Genomic DNA, 20454 nt, shown 5'->3' on the forward strand with positions numbered 1-20454 from the left:
TCTCATTCACCTTCACTGGCTTGCAGTACTCCTCAGCACACACCATGGAACCTCTGGTCGCTCCCCCTGGCCTCTAGCCTTCACGCGGTGGGTGGGGTGACAGGGAAGTTGAAGACCCTGGTCTGCACCCGAGGGTGCATGTCGATCGGAGCAGCGCCAATTAAAACGGCCATTTTTTTCTGTTCACATTGTCCTCACAGGCTGATAGTTTGCAACAGGTTTTCTGGCCAATGAATGGAGGGAATATGAGTAATAAAGAAGTGAAAGCAGCATGAGAGGGATCTCTTAACCTGGACAAGAAGGTCCTGCTGGGACATTCAATTTCCTGGTGTGTGTAGTTCTCTGACCGGGTATTAAGGCTTCAGAGGCTTTGATTTGATTCCCTGTTTCATTCCAAACTGCCGTCTTTCTACCAGCTGCTGTCTGCTCCACCGCCTGACAGTACAGTGTCTGCAAAGTGTGGAAAAACAAATGAGCAGGAGAGGAGGAGTAATTGGCGTGGCCGTGTGACTGAAAGGCCTGCTTGGGTGAAGTGGAGTGGGGCTGATAACAATGCTATTAAGCTGTGCGAGACGGCGCCTTAATGGGAACAGCAGGCTGGATAGGCCCCAGGTGTGAGCTAATTTGTGCCTGCTTTAAACTGACAACAAGGAAGCTGTGAATGGCTTGACTAAACATGTCCGACTGTAAGTGCAGACGGTTCGCGCTGCTGCTGGGATTCAGACTCGACTGTAGGTTTTAAAGAAGAGGCAGAGCGCTGTGTAAAGTCTGAACTTTACCTTTTTCTTTATGCAGAGCAGGCAAATCCCTGCGCCGGGTGTTTCTGTGGAACCTTATTTTCCTGCAACCTTTTGCTCACCTGCCCGTCTCTATAAAGCTCCGCTGCCACCTTTCGCATCCTCTTGGGAAGATTAGAGGCAGCCTCGCGAAGCGCATCACGCCGGAGCGGAACCCCATTTTTAAAAGCTACAAAGGGAAATGTTTCGGCTGGCTCGCCCCGTTGCCATTTCCTCACACGGGTCTGCGAGGGGAACGTCCTGTCCGTCTCAGCCTCCTCTTCATTCATATATTTCCTTTGTTTCATCCCAGCAGTCTTCCACGCTCTCTCTGTTTGTCTCAGATTCCGCGGAGCGTTAACTTCTGCACCCTCCCTCCACCGGCACTCATTTCTTAGGCCTACACTTTTGCGTCCCATCGCTGTGCATTTTCTTTTATCCCCCTTCCTTGCCTCTTCATGTGCACACAATATTTGTGTGCACAAACGCCCTTAGATTGCACCGTGCTCTCACCAGGGTGCACCTTCGCAGATGGGTGCTGTAGAAGTATGATAGAGTTTCCTATATTTTCTGTGCCATACTTCGAGATCCCGCTGATATCCCCCGTCACACCTCCCATCCATTTTTGAGCACTGACACACATGCACATAAGAAAGTAGGGTACGTGCGTGACAACCGCCACTTAAAGACACTCGATAAAGTATTGAGTGCTCAGCTCCTCCACATCCTGTTCTCTTTTACCAGGCCACAGCGTGAGTGCACAGCATTGATTTACAGGCCGTGTGTGACAGTCACAATGAACTATAGTCCATAGTCATTATAGGAGTGTGTGAGCGAGACTCTGAGCTTTACTCAATTCTCATCTACAAGTCTGTAAATGGTGGCAGTTCCTCTGTAGACTGGTGTTGGCAGCCTATTTGGACTGATGATGGGCAGACAGAGAGAAGTGGATCCCTGCTGGACGGCCTTTTGGTCCGTCTCCAAAGGTATCGTGATGTGATTTTAAGTAGCGTGCTAACATTAGCTGGTTTAAAATAGATATTTCTGCATTTTCAGGCACTTTTGCTCTAAATTGCTGTTTTCATGCTGTTAATTAGCCATGTTGCTTTTATAAATGTGGGGATGAGTGAAAATGAAGAAGCTTTTAATGTTTTATCCCTTCGGAGATTTTGGTAATTCAGTGACTTAATCTTTGAGCCAGTCCAGGGAACGTCTGTAAGGAGACAATAAATGTTTTAGAAGTCATCTTTGCTCGGTTTAATCTCCTCCTCGTTGTTTTTGGGCCCTGGAACTGACAGTGATGCTTCATGAGACAAACGCTGACATTTTAAGACATTTTTACAAGAGCGTATGTGTTGAATAATGCAGATGATCAGGAATGTTTTGCAGCCACAGCACCATGTTGACGTCCTGTCTGCCGCTGTAAAACAATTTGATTCGTGAATCAGCAGGTTTGTGGTTTTAATCCGATAACGTCAGATAAAGTTTCACAATATGAGATCAGCAAATCAATCAAACTGGATATAATTCAGTATTTGTGGACACTGATGTGTTTGACCTTTTTGTGCAACTTTTACGCGTCTCTTGTCCATTTAATAAAATCCATCCATTTTCTTTCAACTGCTGTTCATTTCTAATGAGTGACGCTTGAGTCTATTCCAGTGCTCACTGGCTGAGAGGCACCACTATTTTGCATTTGTGTTAGTTTTCATCACACTGAATGTGCCAGTGATTAATGTGCAGGGATCAATTTATTTTAATTAGCTAATGATGCAATCAAAATGAGGTGAAAGGTCAAGATTTCTCGAGAAACTGTGGCATCATGTGGTCTCATCTTATCATTTCACTCCTTCTTCTTCATTTCCTTCTGTGATTAATATTAATGCCCTCTCTCGGGCTTAATTTCCTTCTAGTTTCTTCTCTGCAAATTGTCATTTTGCTGCGTCTTTCCGCTTGAGCACTTTCTGGACTCCTTTGCCCTCTTAATCTATCTATCTATCTATCTATCTATCTATCTATCTATCTATCTATCTATCTATCTATCTATCGATCTATCGATCGATCTATCGATCTATCGATCGATATATAGCGTCTTTTACAATCAAAATTGTTTCAAGGCGCTTTCCAGAATCCCAGGGCCTAACCCCAGACAAGCAACAGTGGCAACAGGGGAGAGGAGAGGAGAGGAGAGGAGAGGAGAGGAGAGGAGAGGAGAGGAGAGGAGAGGAGAGGAGAGGAGAGGAGAGGAGAGGAGAGGAGAGGAGAGGAGAGGAGAGGAGAGGAGAGGAGAGGAGAGGAAAGGAAACCATGACCCAGTGGGGTGACAGAGGCCTGTCAGGTGATCATGTTTCCCCGGGAGCTGGTTCCATAGCAGGGGGGCCTGATAGCTAAATGCTCGGCCCCCCATTCTACCCAGCATTCTGAGAGCTGAGCGGTCTATTGGGCTGGTAAGGTGTCACTAGCTCCTCCAGGTAGGATGGAGCTAGGCCTCTGAGGACCTTGTAGGGTTTTAAAGGGTTTTAAAAATTATTCTAAATTTAACAGGCAGCCAATGAAGAGACGCCAGTACAGGAGTTTAAAAGGCCATATTGCGGATCCTGCTTTTGCAACTGCGTTATTCTCCATTTTCCTCATCTTGATTGGCACATGCTGTCGGCTCCTTTCAGCAACTGTGGACCCAATGGCCAGCAGCCTTGAGTGGAGGTGTTGTCATCTTTGGTTCCCCTGCATGGTGGTTGTCCATTACCTGCTCCCATATCTGCCGCGGCGCCATGATTTTGGGCGTTGGTGAGTGTCAGACCTCAGGCCGCCTCACATCGGAGTGGGTAATAAATGACAGTGCATTATGGGACTAGCCCCCGGGGGTTATTTATTTTCAAAGCTTTGACCATAATTCCTCTCCTTGCTTTTTAAAAAAAAATTCAAGATGGAGTAATTTCATGGCTCATTCCTGGGGTTAACACAAGGTCTGCAGGACTGGAAATAACCCCTCGCTTTACCCCAACTCGGAAAAGGACCACCAAATGCGCATCATCGGAAAATACGCTCAACATAGTGGGAGTTGGCAGCATCGGTCTGTTTGATGCTATATTTAGGTCTTCAGGTCTTATAGGCGTGAAATCAGCCCAACATGAAGTTTTACCCTATTGCAGATTACACTGGAATGGGGATGAGAGTTTCTCTTCCCCTTAATCTATCTCCTATTTTATATAAGAACTTGGATTGTGAAGAGAAATGTTTATCTTTGAGTTGAATAAGAGGTTCTCAGCAGGGAGGTGGTGGATGCCAATATCATGCTAGTGAACTGCACTGTGGTAGCCTCTCTGTATGACTCCAGAAATAAAATGGATTAGCTGGTCCACTTTAAAGAAAGAGGCAACACACACACACACACACACACACACACACGCACACACACACACACACACACACACACACCTACCTTGAACTTGATGCCAAGGTTATGCAAAACTCCAACTTCTTTGAAAAGCCAACACAGCAAAATAGTCCACGTGGGCTCATTTAGACGCTCACTTTTGGAGTCTAATGAGTAATGTCCAGCGATGCCGTGTTAATCTACTGTGTGATTTGACTTGGAACGACCTTCCAGGATGCCGCAGCCGAAGCTTAATTACCGCCCAAATAGGGGAATACCTCAGAGATTTAGCAGTCACGCAGCACGGCAGATAAGCTGCTCAGCCGAAGGCGGCGATACGAGGTTCCACTCCACTGAGCCAAGGCGCTCTGACCCGTCTCACCTCTGCGCACGCGCTAACACCTGTCTGACACTTCACCAGGCCACGTTTCTCCCATCCCCCTTTGATTTCTGTGTAGCAGAGGTGGAATTAAGTCGCTGATTCCTGAGCTACAACCTGTCTTGTTAAGTCTCGATTCTCATTTGCAGGCTGTAATGTATCAGGCTTTTCTCTTTTGCCTGCCGCCTCCTACCATCTTCACTTCGCTGCATCTTTTTCCCCCTCTGAGCTGAGGTCAAGTGGGATGGAGGATGTTTGGCAGTGGTGACCAAAGGCTGGAGCAGAGAGACGCTCAAGAATAATTGATCCAAAATTAAATGACACAGACAACATCTGTTGTTCCTGTAGAAGTGTGTATTAATCTCCTATTAAACTCGTTATCAAATTTGATGCTCGGTCTATAAACGTCAGAAAATAACTCTGCTGCTTCAGAAGTGGAAGTGTAACGTGCCAGCTCATCAGTCCAACATGGAGGACATCAAAGATTCTGAAAATGGTCTTTGTTTAATGGATAACAGAGGGCCAAAGGTCAGGGATTGCAGATGGAAGCTCACGGGGATGGATTTCATTGCCATAGCGATGCTTGTTAAGTTCAAGGTGGTCTCCATCTGTCACTTTGTGTTGCTTTTGTGGTCTGTTTACACGTCTTCCCCGCTCGCCCCCTCTGTCTTTGTGTCTCTCTCTGAGACTGGCAGGTCTTTGGCCTTGCAAGGCGTTCGGCTTCCATTTTCCCCTCCCGCTGTCTCCTCCCACTCAGCCTGACTGGCAGTAATTACACCAGGGCCGGGCTTTGGTTTGCCTCCACGACCCCTGACAAACGGAGAAAAAGTGAGAGATGATAAAAGAAAGAGAGGGTTATGCTGTAGACAGTTCTGAAGATGCAGAAGATGCGGCGCATATTAAGAAAGCAGCACGGCGAGACGGGCGCAAAAGGTCACGGCGGTGATTTCTGACAGGCCTCGTTTTATTTGGTCTTCTTCGACATGCAGCCCCCCTTGTATTTTTCTAAGGACACGTCTGCAACCAAAAAAAAACCAAATGAAAGCAAGACAATAAAGAGGTATACTAGATGAACTCTTTATAAAGACCTTGTGTAAGAAAGGATGCCAAGATTGAATACATTCCTTTGCCTTTTATGCAATCTGGTCCCCGAGGAGGCGTGAGGAAGAGAAATGCGAGTCATTTTATGCAGCTTAGATGAGGTGCTTCTTCAAGAAAACAGCGTTTTCGTGTTTGGAGCACTGGAGCTAACTTTAATTAATACCTTGTTCCGCTTTAACTCCTAATTCTTGCTTTTGTGGTCTGACTGTGTTTATTTGCACACACAAAACTGTAGAGATGATGTCATTTAATGCAGGGAACAAGAATGAAATCTGTGGTGAATGGGAAAATATAAATAAATTGACTGGTGGATTATTTTTATTTCAACAACTAGTTTCATAGATTGCTTGTTATAGTGGGACAAAGAGGACGAATGGACCGGTTATAGTGGGACAGAGGGGATAAATAGACTGGTTATAGTGGGACAGAGGGGATAAAAGGTCTGGTTATAATGGGACAGAGAGGATAAATGGACTGGTTATATTGGGACCAAGGGGATACATGGACTGGTTATAGTGGGACAAAGGGGATACATGGACTGGTTATAGTGGGACAGAGAGGACAAATTGACTGGTTATAGTGGGACAGAGAGGACAAATTGACTGGTTATAATGGGACAGAGAGGACAAATGGACTGGTTATATTGGGACAGAGGGATAAATGCACTGGTAGTGGGACAGTGATGCTGAAATGGATGGCTGTTAGTGGGGCTGAGAGGGTAATTTAACTGCTTATAGTGGGACAGAGAGGATAAATGGACCAATTATGGTGGGACTGAGTCATTGAAGTGGGAAAGACGTTAAACATGGCATCTTCCTGTCGTTGGCACAACTGTTATGTAACTGACCCACAGTGTGCTGTGTGTGGCAGCGCTCAGAACTCTGTCAGATGGTTTTATCGTCTCTCATCTGTTTCAGTTTTTCCTTAAATCCTCAGCTGAACTAAACTAAAGACAGATGTCATAAATCAATAATTGATGAGCGGTGACACAGACAGGTGTCAGTGAACACAGCAAGGCGCGACTTCTGACAGGTGGCAACTCTTTAAACCATCAGCGGGAGGGTCCCCCTATACGAGTCTGGTCCTACTCAAGGTTTCTTCCTGTTAAAGGGGAGTTTTTCCTTGCCATTGTTGGTTGTTGGGGGTCAGGCCCTGGGATTCTGTAAAGCACCTGGAAACAATTTTGATTGTAACAGACGCTATATAAATAAAGATTGAGTGATTGATTAATTTTAACGCTCAACATGCCTAAATGCCGCGAGATAATCTATAGCAAGTAGCAGTGAAATAACGTTTTAGAATTAAAACCACTACTGTTAACAAAAAAACAAAACCCACCATTTGGTAGCCTTGTCAGCTTGACGTGAATGGCAGAAAATGACCTCTGACCCCAGATTGACAACTTGTCCGACTTCACTGTCTAACAGCAAACGCTCTTGGGACGGCTGGAAGGGAAGAACAGACATAGAGGGAAGAAAAGAAATATCAAATATTCATGATGCAGGATTTAAATAATCAAACGCTAATCTAAGAAGAGAGCCACAGTTCCAAAAATTATGTGCCCTCGGTGAATGCGTTGAATGTGCACTCAGTAGCATCGCTGCTTACTGCCATCACCGATCCAGCCATCTGTTTGCAGCTGCACCAGAGTCCGTGCACGGAGGATGGAATCTGGAATGAATGCAGCCCGTTAAGCTCCTGGAGGATTATCAATTATTTATTTATGTTTTTCATTTTGTCCCAGTCGCTCAGTTCACAGACGATCTGCATGACAGACAATCTCAAAAACAATACAAAGTGAATGCTTATCTCTTTATTCATCTCCCCCTCTTTGTCTGCCCCCACCCCCTCCTCTCTGTTCTCTCACAGCGGCGTCCAGCTTCAGTTTTTGCCGTGCCTCCCTGGAGCACACGGTGTCTGCTGAGGAGCTGAGCTACCAGCTGCCGCGTCGCGCCGGAGGCAGCAACTTGACCTGGCACGACGGCCGAGGTCAGAAAACAGCGCACACGCGGACGGTCAAACTGCTGCAGCAGCCTGGCACGGAAGGGATCCAGGTATATGGACAAGGAGCCTGAGCGGCGTGGAGCGGTGGCGTGATGCATCCAACTTTCAAATGTGTTTTAAGTGGGAAAAATTAATCATCCAGGGAAAGTAGAGAGTGTGGTGCGTGGAAGCTGCACAGACTTGGGTAGGAAGTGTTTTCTGTTTCAAATCCTTCTGTTCTAATCAGAGAGACCAGGGGGACCTTTGATGCATCAGCATGGCTTACGCCGTCTCCGCGGTAACAGGAAGTCTAATTGTTTTATCGTGTTCGTAAAAATGGCTGCGCTCACCTCAGCCTGTTTCACGCTGAATATAACCAGAGAAACAGTAGTTATGTAATGAAAGAGCGGTAGAAGACCTATTATGTCACTACTTGTGATGTAACTGGAACAAAGGAGAACAAGCAGGATCGGAAAAGACCCTCAGTCATCTAGAATTAATAGCATCTGGCCTGTAATGTTTTAATATGTTAGCAGCACATAATCACTCAGAGGATTGTTTATATTCACATGTTGCTCCCGTGCAAAAGTGAATCCCATCTGTGTTGCACCAAAGAGGAAAAAACAAAGAGAAAAACAGCCTATTTTAAGGCATTCCCTCTGCGTTGACCTAAAACGGCAAATGTCACAACAGCTTCTGTCGTGGTTCCGAGTCCTGACTTAGCAAGGAGGCAGACAGCCCACTGGAGGTCATTTGTTTTGTTTTTCACGCAGCCTTTAAGGGCCATCGCCACGCTGGGAGATGCACATATGAACTACCAGATTGTTCAATAATTCAGAAAAGAATGCCCCTTTAGCTATAAAAGCTATAAAAGGCTTAATAAAAGGAGAGTGGGAAGCTGTTTCCATGTGATTACACACAGACTAGATAATTAAACCTCCTCTATATAACGAGAAGTAAGGCTTTTCATTTCCTTCCAACAAGCCTCTCCATACATTATTCAACAACTGGGAGAACAGCCCTGCACTCTCTGGTCTGTGTAAGTGTGTGAATCTCTGCGTTAAGATAATTTTTCAGTGCCCATTGGTGCATTTGTAATTTCCAGATTCTGCGTTCATCTCTCTGCATGTGGGGAGCGGGGGGGGGGGGGTGAGGAGGAGGAGGAGAAGGAGAAGGAGGAGGAGGAGGAGGAGGATTTACCTCAATAAACTGGGTAATTACAGCTAATGTGAGTCGTGTTGCGTAAGTGAAGTCCGGCTCGGCTCCTGCATATGAGGCAGGAGCTGGGGTGTTGATCCCTCCCGGGGAGCTGAAGCCAAGCTAAAATTTTATGCAGACGTCAGTCAAACCAAGAGGACACACACTGACACATAAATGACATCAGTATGGTCATCGATGCACCTCGCATGAAGCCATCCATGAAGTCCTTGTGGACCTCAAGTGTTGTATATTTAGTACCAAAGTTGGCGGCTGATTCGTGGTGGATGTTTGTGGTTGGTTCATTTTGCAGCCTCCCGCAAAGCCATAAATAACAGAGACGCGATTTTGGAGGCAACAACAGCCACGGTGAATTTGTCCCTCGTATCAAAATCAAGCCTGCAATTTTCCATCCTGGAAGGGTGGAAAATAGACATTTCTTTAGGGTCCTGAGTTGCAAACAGTAATTGCCTTCGCTGCTCTGAAACGCTTTGGAGCCTCAGCTCTGACGAATCTCAGTTTCATCATGTTTCGCAAAAACTAGCGGTACAATGAGATATGAATCATGCTTTTGTTCAATGAAGTGCATCTCTGTACATCCAAACACAGCGCTGAGTGTTCAGAAACCACCTCCAAAATTCTGGTTTCAGACTGTTGCTGTTATTTAAGAACTGCTGACGCAGGTTCAGTCGGTTCTGTCCGAGTTTATTTGGACGAGAGAGCGTTTGAGGATCCCGTCCGTCCTTTTGTCCTTTTAATAAAAACCTGCACGCCAGTGCACAAATATAATGCTTTTACCAACAATGTGACCCGAGTTCTGAGAATAAATTGCACAGGGCTAAAATACACACAACCTCATATACATTCTTGCATGGGGAAGCTGACCTCTGAAACATTCAAATTTTGGCATTTTCAGAATCACAAAATAGAATGATCTTGACAGAAAGGAGAAAATGGGATATTGAGTTTTGTGTCACCTTTTTGTCTTGAATGTGGCCTTTTGGAAGTAAGGCAGGAAGTTTTCAATAGGCTGGTTTATTTAAGCAAAATGAGACCCGACAACTCCAGTAAAGTCAGACATTACAGACAAATGTCACAGCATCCAACTCACAAGCTTGACTTCATGGCTACTGGGCCTGATGTGTAAATACTTTTGGTTCTGGATTTTCCCAAGCTTAAAGCCCCCCCCCCCCCCCCCCCCCCAGCCCTCTGATACTAAGATTATGCAAATCCAGCAGCAATGTTGCTAGTCCTCCAGTCAGTGCCACTGCAGTCAAGCTGTTTCCCCCAGAATATTTATGATGTATGACCATTTGCAATGAAAAGCAGTTCCTCCAGAGGTTCTTACAGCTGTATCAATGCAATTTTGGATCATCTTAAAAACATGGAAGGCAAACAAGTGACATATTGTGGTGTTTATGTACGCGAGTGTGACTGATCCACGGCGATGGGAGGCATTCACGATAGCGCCTGCTGACATTTGGTCTATTTACTGGAGAGGAATATGAAGCGACGGGGTGCTGACAGATCGCGTGTCAGGATCCGTACGGGTCAGCGGTCAGATTAAAATCTCAATCCTGTATCGGAGCATCCGGAGATGGAAAATCTTAGGTTAGACATCAAAGCATGCAGAGAAGACAGCGAAGGAGCGTTTCACTATCCTGCGGAGAAATAAAGTGACAGCAGGAGGAGATGCAGAGAGGGAAAGGCAGGTGCGAGCCGCTGGATGGGAGATTATAGAAGACAGGTACACCCACACAATACAGCCCAGACATGCCTTTTCCCATTCTCATCTAATTGGTAAAATCATTGATCAATCTCAGACGGGTGTGGAAGAGCAGACAGAGGCAGGCGTCAGAGGAGAGGCCTTATCTTGGCAGAGGGTGAATTTGAAGGATTCCCCCATGCGCCCTCGACTTTCTCCTAATCCCTGATTTAGATACAATGAGAGGAAGCACGTGCACAGATACACACAGATGCACACACTTAATGGAGAAGCAGCTTGGTGCAGAGGAGTGTGGGCAAATGAAAGATTGAAAGGAGAAAGCAGGAGGGAGGAAGGCAGAGGAAAATTCATGAGGAGCTGGTTGGGTTGGCAGAGAAGAACAAAGCAAGCGGAGAAGGACAAATTAGGTTGTTGAAGGATATAAATAGGAGGATCAATAAAGGAGTGCAGAGGAGTCGGTGGAGTACAGAGAAGATTAAGGCTCCTCAGAAGTGGAAATCAGTCGGAAGGCGCTAAAGTTTGACTCATTATCTGAGTTTTAGCTGTGATTAAATAACTGTTAGGGGTGTGTAAGATTTAGTCCACTTTCATTTCTGAATGCAAATATGAAGTTAATAGCCAAATTATCATACTGCCCCAAAAAATGAAAGACAAGAGAATAGCAAAACACTGTTCTTTTTGGCCACACTCAGTCATTTTTTCCTCTTACTTATACATTAATATTATAAAGTGAGCATGGAGTCAAAAGATGAGCATTTTAATGTATGTCAGCATACATATGCAGGCGCAGCATCTGCTTGACACATGCCAGGGACGCGCGGGAGGGCACAAATCTGCCGAACATAAAAGCGAAAATGTTTTCTGACTGATATCCTGTCTGTTACATAAATAATATGCTCGCCTGCTTTAACGTCATGCATGAGCCCATCTGTTCTGGGCCCTTGGTGTCTCTGGCTGCCCTGCAAACCTTGCAGCACATGTGTGCATGTGCACCGAAGACACGGCTCACCTGCTTGATGAAGGCAAAGGGGGATAGTGTGTCACACCCCAGAGACTCCCGTGCTTAATAAACTGATTAAGTCCAACCGTTATAAATCATGCACTTCATGAAGGATAAATATTTTACGCCATGAACTTGGTGCAATTGGGCATGTCACTCCCTCCAGCATCACACTTCCTTTGCAACGCACAGCAGATGATCAGCTATTTCTTTCTTTAATGACTTATCATAGCCATATATTCTAGCAGTTTTGTGCGTTCTTTAGACACACCGAATAAACAACTTTTAACAATTCTATCTTACTGTCTTAAGGGTGTTCAAATATGAATAAGTATACTTTTGCTTTGGGTTTTACTTTGTTTGCCCGCTTTGCCAACATACATGCGCCTTTCCTTCCCCAGCAGCTCCAGCTCCTGTCCCCTCTCCTCTAACAAATGAAGGAGCCCCTGTCATTGGACAGAAGTAGGTCTCTAGAGATGTGGGGGAGGCAGTAAAGGGTGAAGAGTGAAGGCGGAGATCTGGCCAGAGGAGATACAGTCTGATGGATAACCAAAGCACGGTGCAGTAACAGAGACGGCAGAGTGAGAGAGAAGGAGGGATGATGGAGAGTCATCATTCCATTTCCCGTCTGTCTGGCCCTTTGGATGATGAAGGCCATTATTCTTTCTTTCCTTCATTCTTTTGTCTCGCAGTTTGTTGTGACACAAAGTTTTTCCTGTATAAAGACATGCAGTAATTTAAAGGACTAGTCTGGGCAAGGGGGTGATGTGGCTGCTATAAACCCCAACTAGCAGCCAGTCAGCATAGCATAACTAACCAAACTGACCTTGTGCTCCTGACAAATATAGTGGACTTCCTGTCTGGTTTCGATAAGGGCAAGTTTCAGGTTTCCTTTTCCTCCTCAGATCATATATTTCCATTTATTTTTGGATGCGCGAGACAATGCTCTGTTAGTCTCAATAGCTTTTACTTACCTAAACACTTCCAGACTCCTGGAGGAATATTCTCCATCTCTCTTAATTCAAGTCAGGCATCAGGAATGGGAGGACCATTTAGGTAATTAACTCAGTCTCTTCTGAAACAAACAAAGATTGTTGCAAAGAATCGCTGCTGTTTTAATCAAGACGAGTGGAACGGTTGGCCAGCCACACATCGATCCGTTTATTGGTGTCAAAACTGACAGGAGAAGATCTCATTACAGTAGCAGACAATAATCTAAACAGCAGGAGTGTGTGTTGGCCGTTGAGAAGAGAGAGAGTTCTGGGGACTACATTTAGGGTCATTAACAGGGAGAACATTGGATATTGATAAAAAGAGTGTGTGGAAGTCTATGACACTCCAGCCTGCATAATCTCATTAAATACAGTCAGTTATGGAGCGGAACATTTGGCAGCAGTTGTGTGTTTTTCTGTTGAAAATTAGCCAAAGCCTTTTGTTGTGTTGTTGGCCCAGTTGGAGCATGAATGAATGGACTCAGAAGAGAGTAAATCCCACAGGAACAGAGCTGAGGGGACAAGGAACGGCCGTCCTTTCAGGCTAAATATGCCACTTTCAACTTCATTAATGGCTGAGTTAATTCCTCAAATATAAAAAGGAATTCTACCAGGGTAACAGCAAGGTGAAATGGACCCTAAACATGAGAATCCACCCATTAATGTTGTTCTACAGATGGAGTCATCGTCCTAGCAGGATGTGACGGATTTGACACAGTGATAACGTTCCAGACGTAAGGAAAATATGGAGAGGCATTTGAAGCATCTTTGCATCAGTCTTTCCATGTTAAGCTGGAGAATGAGATCTTTAATCAGGAGTGCGGCATCTGTTTTCTCCGCTACGCCTGTGAGCTCTCTAAACTCGTGCTGGCCGCTAATCTGAGCTGTGTTCCCGCTCATTGTGTGAATTACACTTTTTTGGCCGTTGATTGTAGCATGTCCATTTCTCCCTCAGATGAATGAGTTGATGCCAGAGGCTAGAGCCTAAATAAGCTGCTTTCTATTACTCAGTTTTATTCCCTAAACACCATGATGACAAAATATAGCGTGTCCGTATATTTGAGTGATTACTGGCAGGAAAAAAGCAATAAAGCCACGAACGTTCTACCTTCCATTGTAATGTTTTACCTGGAGAAATAATCACCAGAGTCAATAACACTGCAACTGTCTTTCTCACACTCCCTGGCCGTGGCTAACGTGAGTTTGTCCATTTTATTTGTTTCAGTTGCATCCAGGGGAAGCCTTGACAGTCTACCACACCAGTCCTACTCTGTCCAGTCTGTCCAAACCAGTGGTGCTGTGGACCCAGCAGGACGTTTGCAAGTGGCTTAAGAAGCACTGTCCTCACAACTACCTGACCTATGTAGAGGCCTTCTCCCATCACGCAATCACAGGTAGGGCAGATTTATATCTTTAAAATATGTTAATTTTCTATATTGGTGGGCAGTTGCTGATAGTGCAGATGTTGCCCCATGATGGCACCACTATTAGATCTCAATCATTGACCTCTGCTGCTTTCAATGACCTCAGCGAAGGCATGGGGAAACCGAAAAGCCATCAAGGGCTTAGCAAATGTCGCACAAGTTTTATTTTAAGGTCTGTGGCTCCAAAGCTTAGGCTTTTCAACCAGAAACAGGTTTACACCCAAATCTCTCCAAAGAAGATTTAATGGGCGTTCGTGTGATGGAGGGAAAGGAGCCTATTTTTGCACAAAAGAAAAAAAGGAAGGCTCTGCAAAAAAAAATTGGAAATGGTAGGTTTCAGTTTCAACAACCACCTGCGAGTTCCTTCTCCTGCGTGCGCGTACACAGTCGAAGCCCACGTGCGTTCACAAACATAGATGTAACCATGGCGTGACGGAGCAGACAGAGCAGTATTATTTTTACCATCTCTCAGAGAACAGATTGGGGTTATTTGCTGTAGGGTCATTGCCCACACACACACGCACACACGCACACAAACACGTGCATGGTGGCCATGCTTCAGGGATAACAGTTCCTCTGCCACCATAGCTCCATTGCTCTGATGGGTTTTATGTAAAGAGATAGACGAGAGAGATTCGGCCCCAATAACCGGATTGCCTGGAAATATCTAGGTTTTTAGTGTTCCCTATTAACTGCTGCGTACACACAAATTCAATGCGTGTCTGTCGGCAAAAGAAGAGACTCGCGGTTGACATCAATCGCTGAAAAATGGGTCTATATCATCTCAGTTCAGCGACCCAGAAGTAACAGTCACTCAGGAAAAAGCTCCAGCGCAGCGGAGCAAGCCGCCTCGGGAGATCTGTGCAGCTTCTTCAATGTCATTTTCCATCAACGTTGTTCCATTTTTCTGTTATTGTTTTGTTTTCTGTTCTATTGTTTTTTTATAGCAATATTTGTTAGGACAATTTAGGTGATACAGGTCAGCGCTGATCCAAAACACAAACAGCCTGAGCGTGGCTGACAGATTAGACGTCCCCTCTGATTACAGTTGTCACCCACCACGGTAATTTATGCCGAATTGCTCAGGAGCAAACAAAACCAGTGTATAATAATAGTGCAAATAATTGTTAAAGGTACGTTGTTACTTTAGCATTATGAAGCCAGCAATGAAATAAGAGATTATAAGAATTATTAGATTAGTAGCCTACAAACTGGCTTCTTGGTATTGTTAATGTTTACGAGGCACCAAGAGATTGTAAAAGAGACTTGTGCAGAAATGATTCAGAGATAATTCATGTTAGCGCCATGAGACGATGCAGTTTTGCTTTGAAGTCAACTTGGTGAACTGACATGGACGCAGGCAGAGATTTTGCATCTTCTACCATGGGCACAAGTGATCAGTTATGAGCTTGTTTCCTTTAAAGATCAGCTGTCAGGTTGATCCATTTCCCACAGCAAGAGGCAAATGAAAGGAAATGTGTAAGAAAACGGGTTAAAAACCGAGGATCTGCTGTGTTTTAGAGAGACCACATCTTCAGTGAGCTTTTACTCACATTTAAATACAAACAAAACAATCTCTGGCTGGTTTGAGAACATCGTGGCCTGCTTCTGCCCTAAATTCTGTCCACATGTGACAGAAGATTTGTGGAGAAAAGCTGTTGTTGCATTTTGTAGCCATTAACTTACCTGCTGTCAAGAAAAAGAAAGTTACCGTCTCCAGGTGCTTGTGGCTGGGTTACCTCACAGTCTGTGCCTTTATCAAGAATACACATCTTCAGATGTTCCTGTCAGGTTTGACCTGCGGAGGAGGCAGATAGGATGGAGGTGCGCAGAGTAGAGCTTAAAAAAAAATGTGCCCGTGAGACTGAAGACCTGTCACTGGATAGATGAGATTACACAAATGTGATACTAAATAGAGTTTTGAGGGTCATTATTTTCCAGGTTGATGCAAAGTACCCTTTCATTTCTCCACAGTCTGCTTTAATAAGCAATTTATTTAGAGATCAAATCGAAAAAAGTGATCCCCAATTGAAACAACTTTGGTTTTGTCTCTTTTCTCCCTGTGACAGCGGCGCCGCTTTTTTTTTTTTTAGGAGTAAGGCAATTATTAGGAGCTGTATTAAGTCTGACAGAGGGGGATTGATTTGAGCTCTGTTCCCTCCGCTTTGTCTCATTTGTATAGACACACACATGCGTGCATGTACACACACACACACGCACACACACACCCACAGGGGCACAGACCAAGGACAGTGTTTTTTTCTGTAGGACACCCATGGTACTAACATTAACATACAAGAGCAGAGAAGAAGGAATCAAGGGTGTGTGTGTGTGCGCGCGCGTGTGTGTGTGTGCGCGTTGAAGAGATAGCGAGAGACAGAGAGAGAATATAATGTTGTTGTATTCCCCCAGACACCAGAGCTCACACAAACTAGGTTGCTGGTATAACAGTAAATGTGTGTGTGCGTGTGTGTGTGTGTGTGTGTGTGTGTGTGTGTGTGTGTGTGTGTGTGTCTGTACTCGGAGGAAAAGTCAATAATGTGCTTTTAAACCACGTTTACGCACATACGCAAATCCATTAAACCATGATGAAAGCTAACTGGTGTGTGTCTCACAGGAGCATCGAGTAGAGCTGTCTGTTATGTTTCAGCCCCCCCACCCCAGTAAATCAGGAACTGGCTGCCAGTTCTGTCCTCATTTGGCTCTCCATTGCTCCTGTGAGAGGTACATATCATAACAATAAGTGTGTGATATTATTATATCAGTGTGTAATTTTAGTGTTGCTATGGGAAACAGGAGGGTGATTAGTGGTCTGTCTGCAGTGTCTCAACTAAGTGTTAATTAGCATTGTGAATGAGGAGGCGTCCTGAATGGGCTCTTCCTTTTATCTATGATTATATATTCAAAAGATGATGTTACTCAGTAGTTGAGTGTCTTTATTAAAAAGTTGTTTTTGCATTGTTCATCAGGAATAAATCAAACTTTTCCTGATCCCATGTGGATACCGAGTTGGCTAACCGCAGACCTGGAATCACAACCACAATAAAATTAGATGATTATATCCTACACAAATTAATAGAATGAAAAATCTGTTTGTCCTGGTATTTGATAGCCTGAGTCCATGCTGGTGCCTTTACTGTTATTATTTTTTTAATATTATATATGAAAGTAAACAACACATATTTGCATAGCAGCGCCTTCAGGAAATTCAGAAAAACATGAAACAAAAAGTGAAACACATGGGCACACACCCACACACACACACACACACACACACACATACACACGGTTTGTCCTTCTATGATGCAGACAGAAGGGAAATCAATCATACCTGCAGCAGCTCTGTAAAATGCCCAAATCATAATTATTCTCATTACTCATATCATGTCTCTTCCCATTTCGCTCCATTCACGTCCATTTCCTTCCGCTGAGTATCCATCTGGCCTGCGTATCTCAATCTTTCTCTTGGTTTGTACAGTATCTGTGCATCACCAGAGTACCCACAGGGAAAACTTTTCCAACTAAGAACAGTTTACTTTATATATCCATGGTAAAAGGTGTGTTTTATTCTCTTTAACATGTAGTAAATGCACCTAACCATGTCATTGTTCACATAACATAATGAATTTTTAAGTCCATGAATATAAATGTAAATACATCACTGGAGAGAGAACAAATTTGAAGGTAACAGTGAGAAAGATGTGTGTAGCCAAAGAAGCCAACACGACCCCAAAGGTCATGGCGGCTATATGTTTGCAAATTATGTGGTATATCATTAATGGTGTCTTTTATGATGCGATCAGGGCGGGCTTTGCTGCGCTTGAATGGCGAGAAGCTGGAGAGGATGGGAATCGTCCAGGAGACGTTGAGGCAGGAGGTCCTCCAACAGGTCCTCCAGCTGCAGGTCAGAGAAGAAGTCCGCAACCTGCAGCTCCTCAGCAGGAGTAAGTGACAGAGTGACGCGTGCGCACGGCAAACGTGCGCTTGTTCTGACACACGGCTTAGATGTGGGAGTGGAAAAGTCAGGACAAGTTTAGTTGGGTTGTAAACGGGTCTGCCCCTCTTATGGGCCTGCACCTCTTATGGCAAACGGTTTGAGCGACACGCCGTTGAATTGCTGCAGTTTGGGGTCATTATGGGGTTCTGACTGTGATGGAACTGCTTTATTTGCTGCCTTTTTATTATCCAGCCAACAAGAAACACTTGGACACCCCTGATCTGGAATCAACAGCTGGATGTGGAATTTCTGACTACAAACCAATTCAGCCTCTTATTGATTGGGAAAAGTGGTCCTTTTTTCCCATTTTCAGCATGGCAGCAAAGAGGCAACCGTGCAAAACCTTACACATTTCCTCCTCTCAGCATTTTAAATGTGCAAATGTGCTTCTTTTCTTGCACAGCAAAATCTTCCACCAAATTTGCAACTTTTTTGTATAGATTTATCTGTGTTCAGACATAGTCTACCTAATAATAATGAATAAGTCTCCGAATGCAGGAGCATCATCCTCAGGATTTAAATCCAGAGCTTTAAAAATAATCCTAAATTTAACGGTGGAATGGAAATTGTTTGACATTTATTAATAAAACGCCATGGAGGTAATTTAGCAGTTCAGCAGGCTCTGTCTCCGAGCTGAAAGGGCACGCTAATTTGATGGTCTCAGAAAACACTTCAGGTTCACGGGGTTGGAGGGGATCGGACCCCACGAACCTGGTAAAGGTAGGAAGGTTTTGGGACCCATCTGACAGGAGCAATAATGGGCTGTTGCAGAGCTGCAAATTAAATGTGGAGTGTGGTGAGATGGTCCGTGGAGGCAGAGGTGAAGAAGGTTTCAACAGCGCAGCGTAAAATTTGAGTCATTATTTAGAGTAGAAGCGACATTTGGGCAAATTCATGAAAGCAGCAGAAAAAGTTAGATAAAAGTAGAGCCATCAAATCACAGTAGCGCTCGGGAGGTCTTTTCACTTTAATGCTTCCGTTTAGCTGGTTTATGTTGCTTTATACTATTACATACTTCGTTTTTACGGTTTATTTCTTAATTCCACTGTTGCTACATCCTAATATATAAATAGATCTGACCTGAATTCAGATTCAGATTCGGTATAATTTCTTGACAACAAAATTAGAGATGTTTACACAATACATCACAAGTTGTAACCCAGTAATGTCAGTGAGAATAATCACAGATCAGTACGTTTTGGAACCGTCACTGAAGACTCGTCCCACACCGCTGACGTGGTTGTTCCTATTCTGCACGTCTCTCAGGAACTGAACTGATGTGACGTTTCTTACAAGTGCTCTTGGTACGTGGACGACGGCTGTTACGATCCCCTGACAGACCCTCTTAGTTTTCCACTTTTCCCAGAAAAGATTTCTGCAACACCTGCAGCAGGTAAAACCTCTTGAATTGTTATGTTAATTCGGCACAGACCATCATGATCCCCTGGGAATGAACCGTATTGATTTTTCTTTTATACTGATGCATTAGAGTAACTCACAGAGCACCATGAAATCCAGGGCACGCTTAATATTCCCCACAAGCTAAAAGGCCTTATCTACAACGTATCAGTAAGATTACGGGTTCTGATGTTGGTCTGAAGATATTTAAATTCAAAATTACTGCTGTTACCGGAAGCGCCCTGATGGAGCGATGAGCCTGGCTGTAAAACCTTTCTTTGATGCGCTGACATATTGTAGGCGAAATGCGCCGAGGAGCAAAGCAAAGGAGGATGAGAAGAGGAGAGCTGGAGAGACAAAGAGCAGTAAGAGTCAGAAAACAGCCAGGAATCATTTCAATCGCTGCCTTACAGCCACCAGGTGTAAATGTGCTGGAGGGCTGCCTGATTGCATGATGGCTCAAAAACCAGACTGTTTGAGACCCACCTCCAATAGTTACCAAATGAACTATTGATCTCCCAATAACTGCGAAAAAGAGGTGGAAAAATGCTGAAAATCATTCAAGAATGAGATGAATTAGGCCACTAACTTTACAAATTTGGTTTATCCGAGGCCAAACAGAGTTCAACATTCATTTCTTGATATGCAAAACTTATTTATAAGTCATATTCCAACATGATTGTAACCCCGTAACACCACCCGTAGCTATGAATATGAACATGTTCCGCACAGCCTTCCTGTGCTGTCGCTCTGTCTCTGTCCCATCTGTCTTCAGCAGCTTCCTCCTTGAACTCATCGGAACAGCATTTTACATTCAGAGCGTTGAAATCATCCTTCCCCGTGCAAACAAGGTGCAAAATAATTTAGGATAAATTGTTCGCAGAACAGGAACTTCCCTGATTCCGGGCTATAAATCGTCCGTATTAGGTCGGCCGTGCGGGCTTCCACTCCACTCAGATACAGCTTTAGAGTCTGGTTGTAGTTTACATGTCGCACTTTTAGCAGTTGAAGAGTTTTCAATAACTGACACGTCTGAATGCTGGCCTGTATTTTAAACAATAAAGCTATAAATTGATGCATTATGGGAATTCAAGCATTGTGTCAA

General features: G+C 44.4%; 1 protein-coding gene across 4 annotated transcripts in view; it reads left to right on the forward strand.

The window, feature by feature from the left end:
* Positions 1 to 20454, forward strand: part of samd10b (sterile alpha motif domain containing 10b) — a 29954-nt gene that overhangs the window by 7001 nt on the left and 2499 nt on the right. For 2 of the 4 annotated variants that reach the window (XM_029833178.1, XM_011602487.2), the window contains 4 exons: positions 7502 to 7686; positions 13756 to 13924; positions 17758 to 17898; positions 18144 to 20442. In XM_029833178.1, the coding sequence (XP_029689038.1) occupies positions 7502 to 7686; positions 13756 to 13924; positions 17758 to 17898; positions 18144 to 18391 (743 nt within the window). In that variant the 3' untranslated portion in view covers positions 18392 to 20442. Of the gene's footprint in view, positions 1 to 3442; positions 3564 to 7501; positions 7687 to 13755; positions 13925 to 17757; positions 17899 to 18143; positions 20443 to 20454 lie in introns of those variants that run through there. The other 2 variants (XM_029833179.1, XM_029833180.1) reach the window with 2 other exon arrangements.

Source organism: Takifugu rubripes, chromosome 3, assembly GCF_901000725.2.
Source record: "Takifugu rubripes chromosome 3, fTakRub1.2, whole genome shotgun sequence".
Taxonomy (NCBI): Eukaryota; Metazoa; Chordata; class Actinopteri; order Tetraodontiformes; family Tetraodontidae; genus Takifugu; species Takifugu rubripes.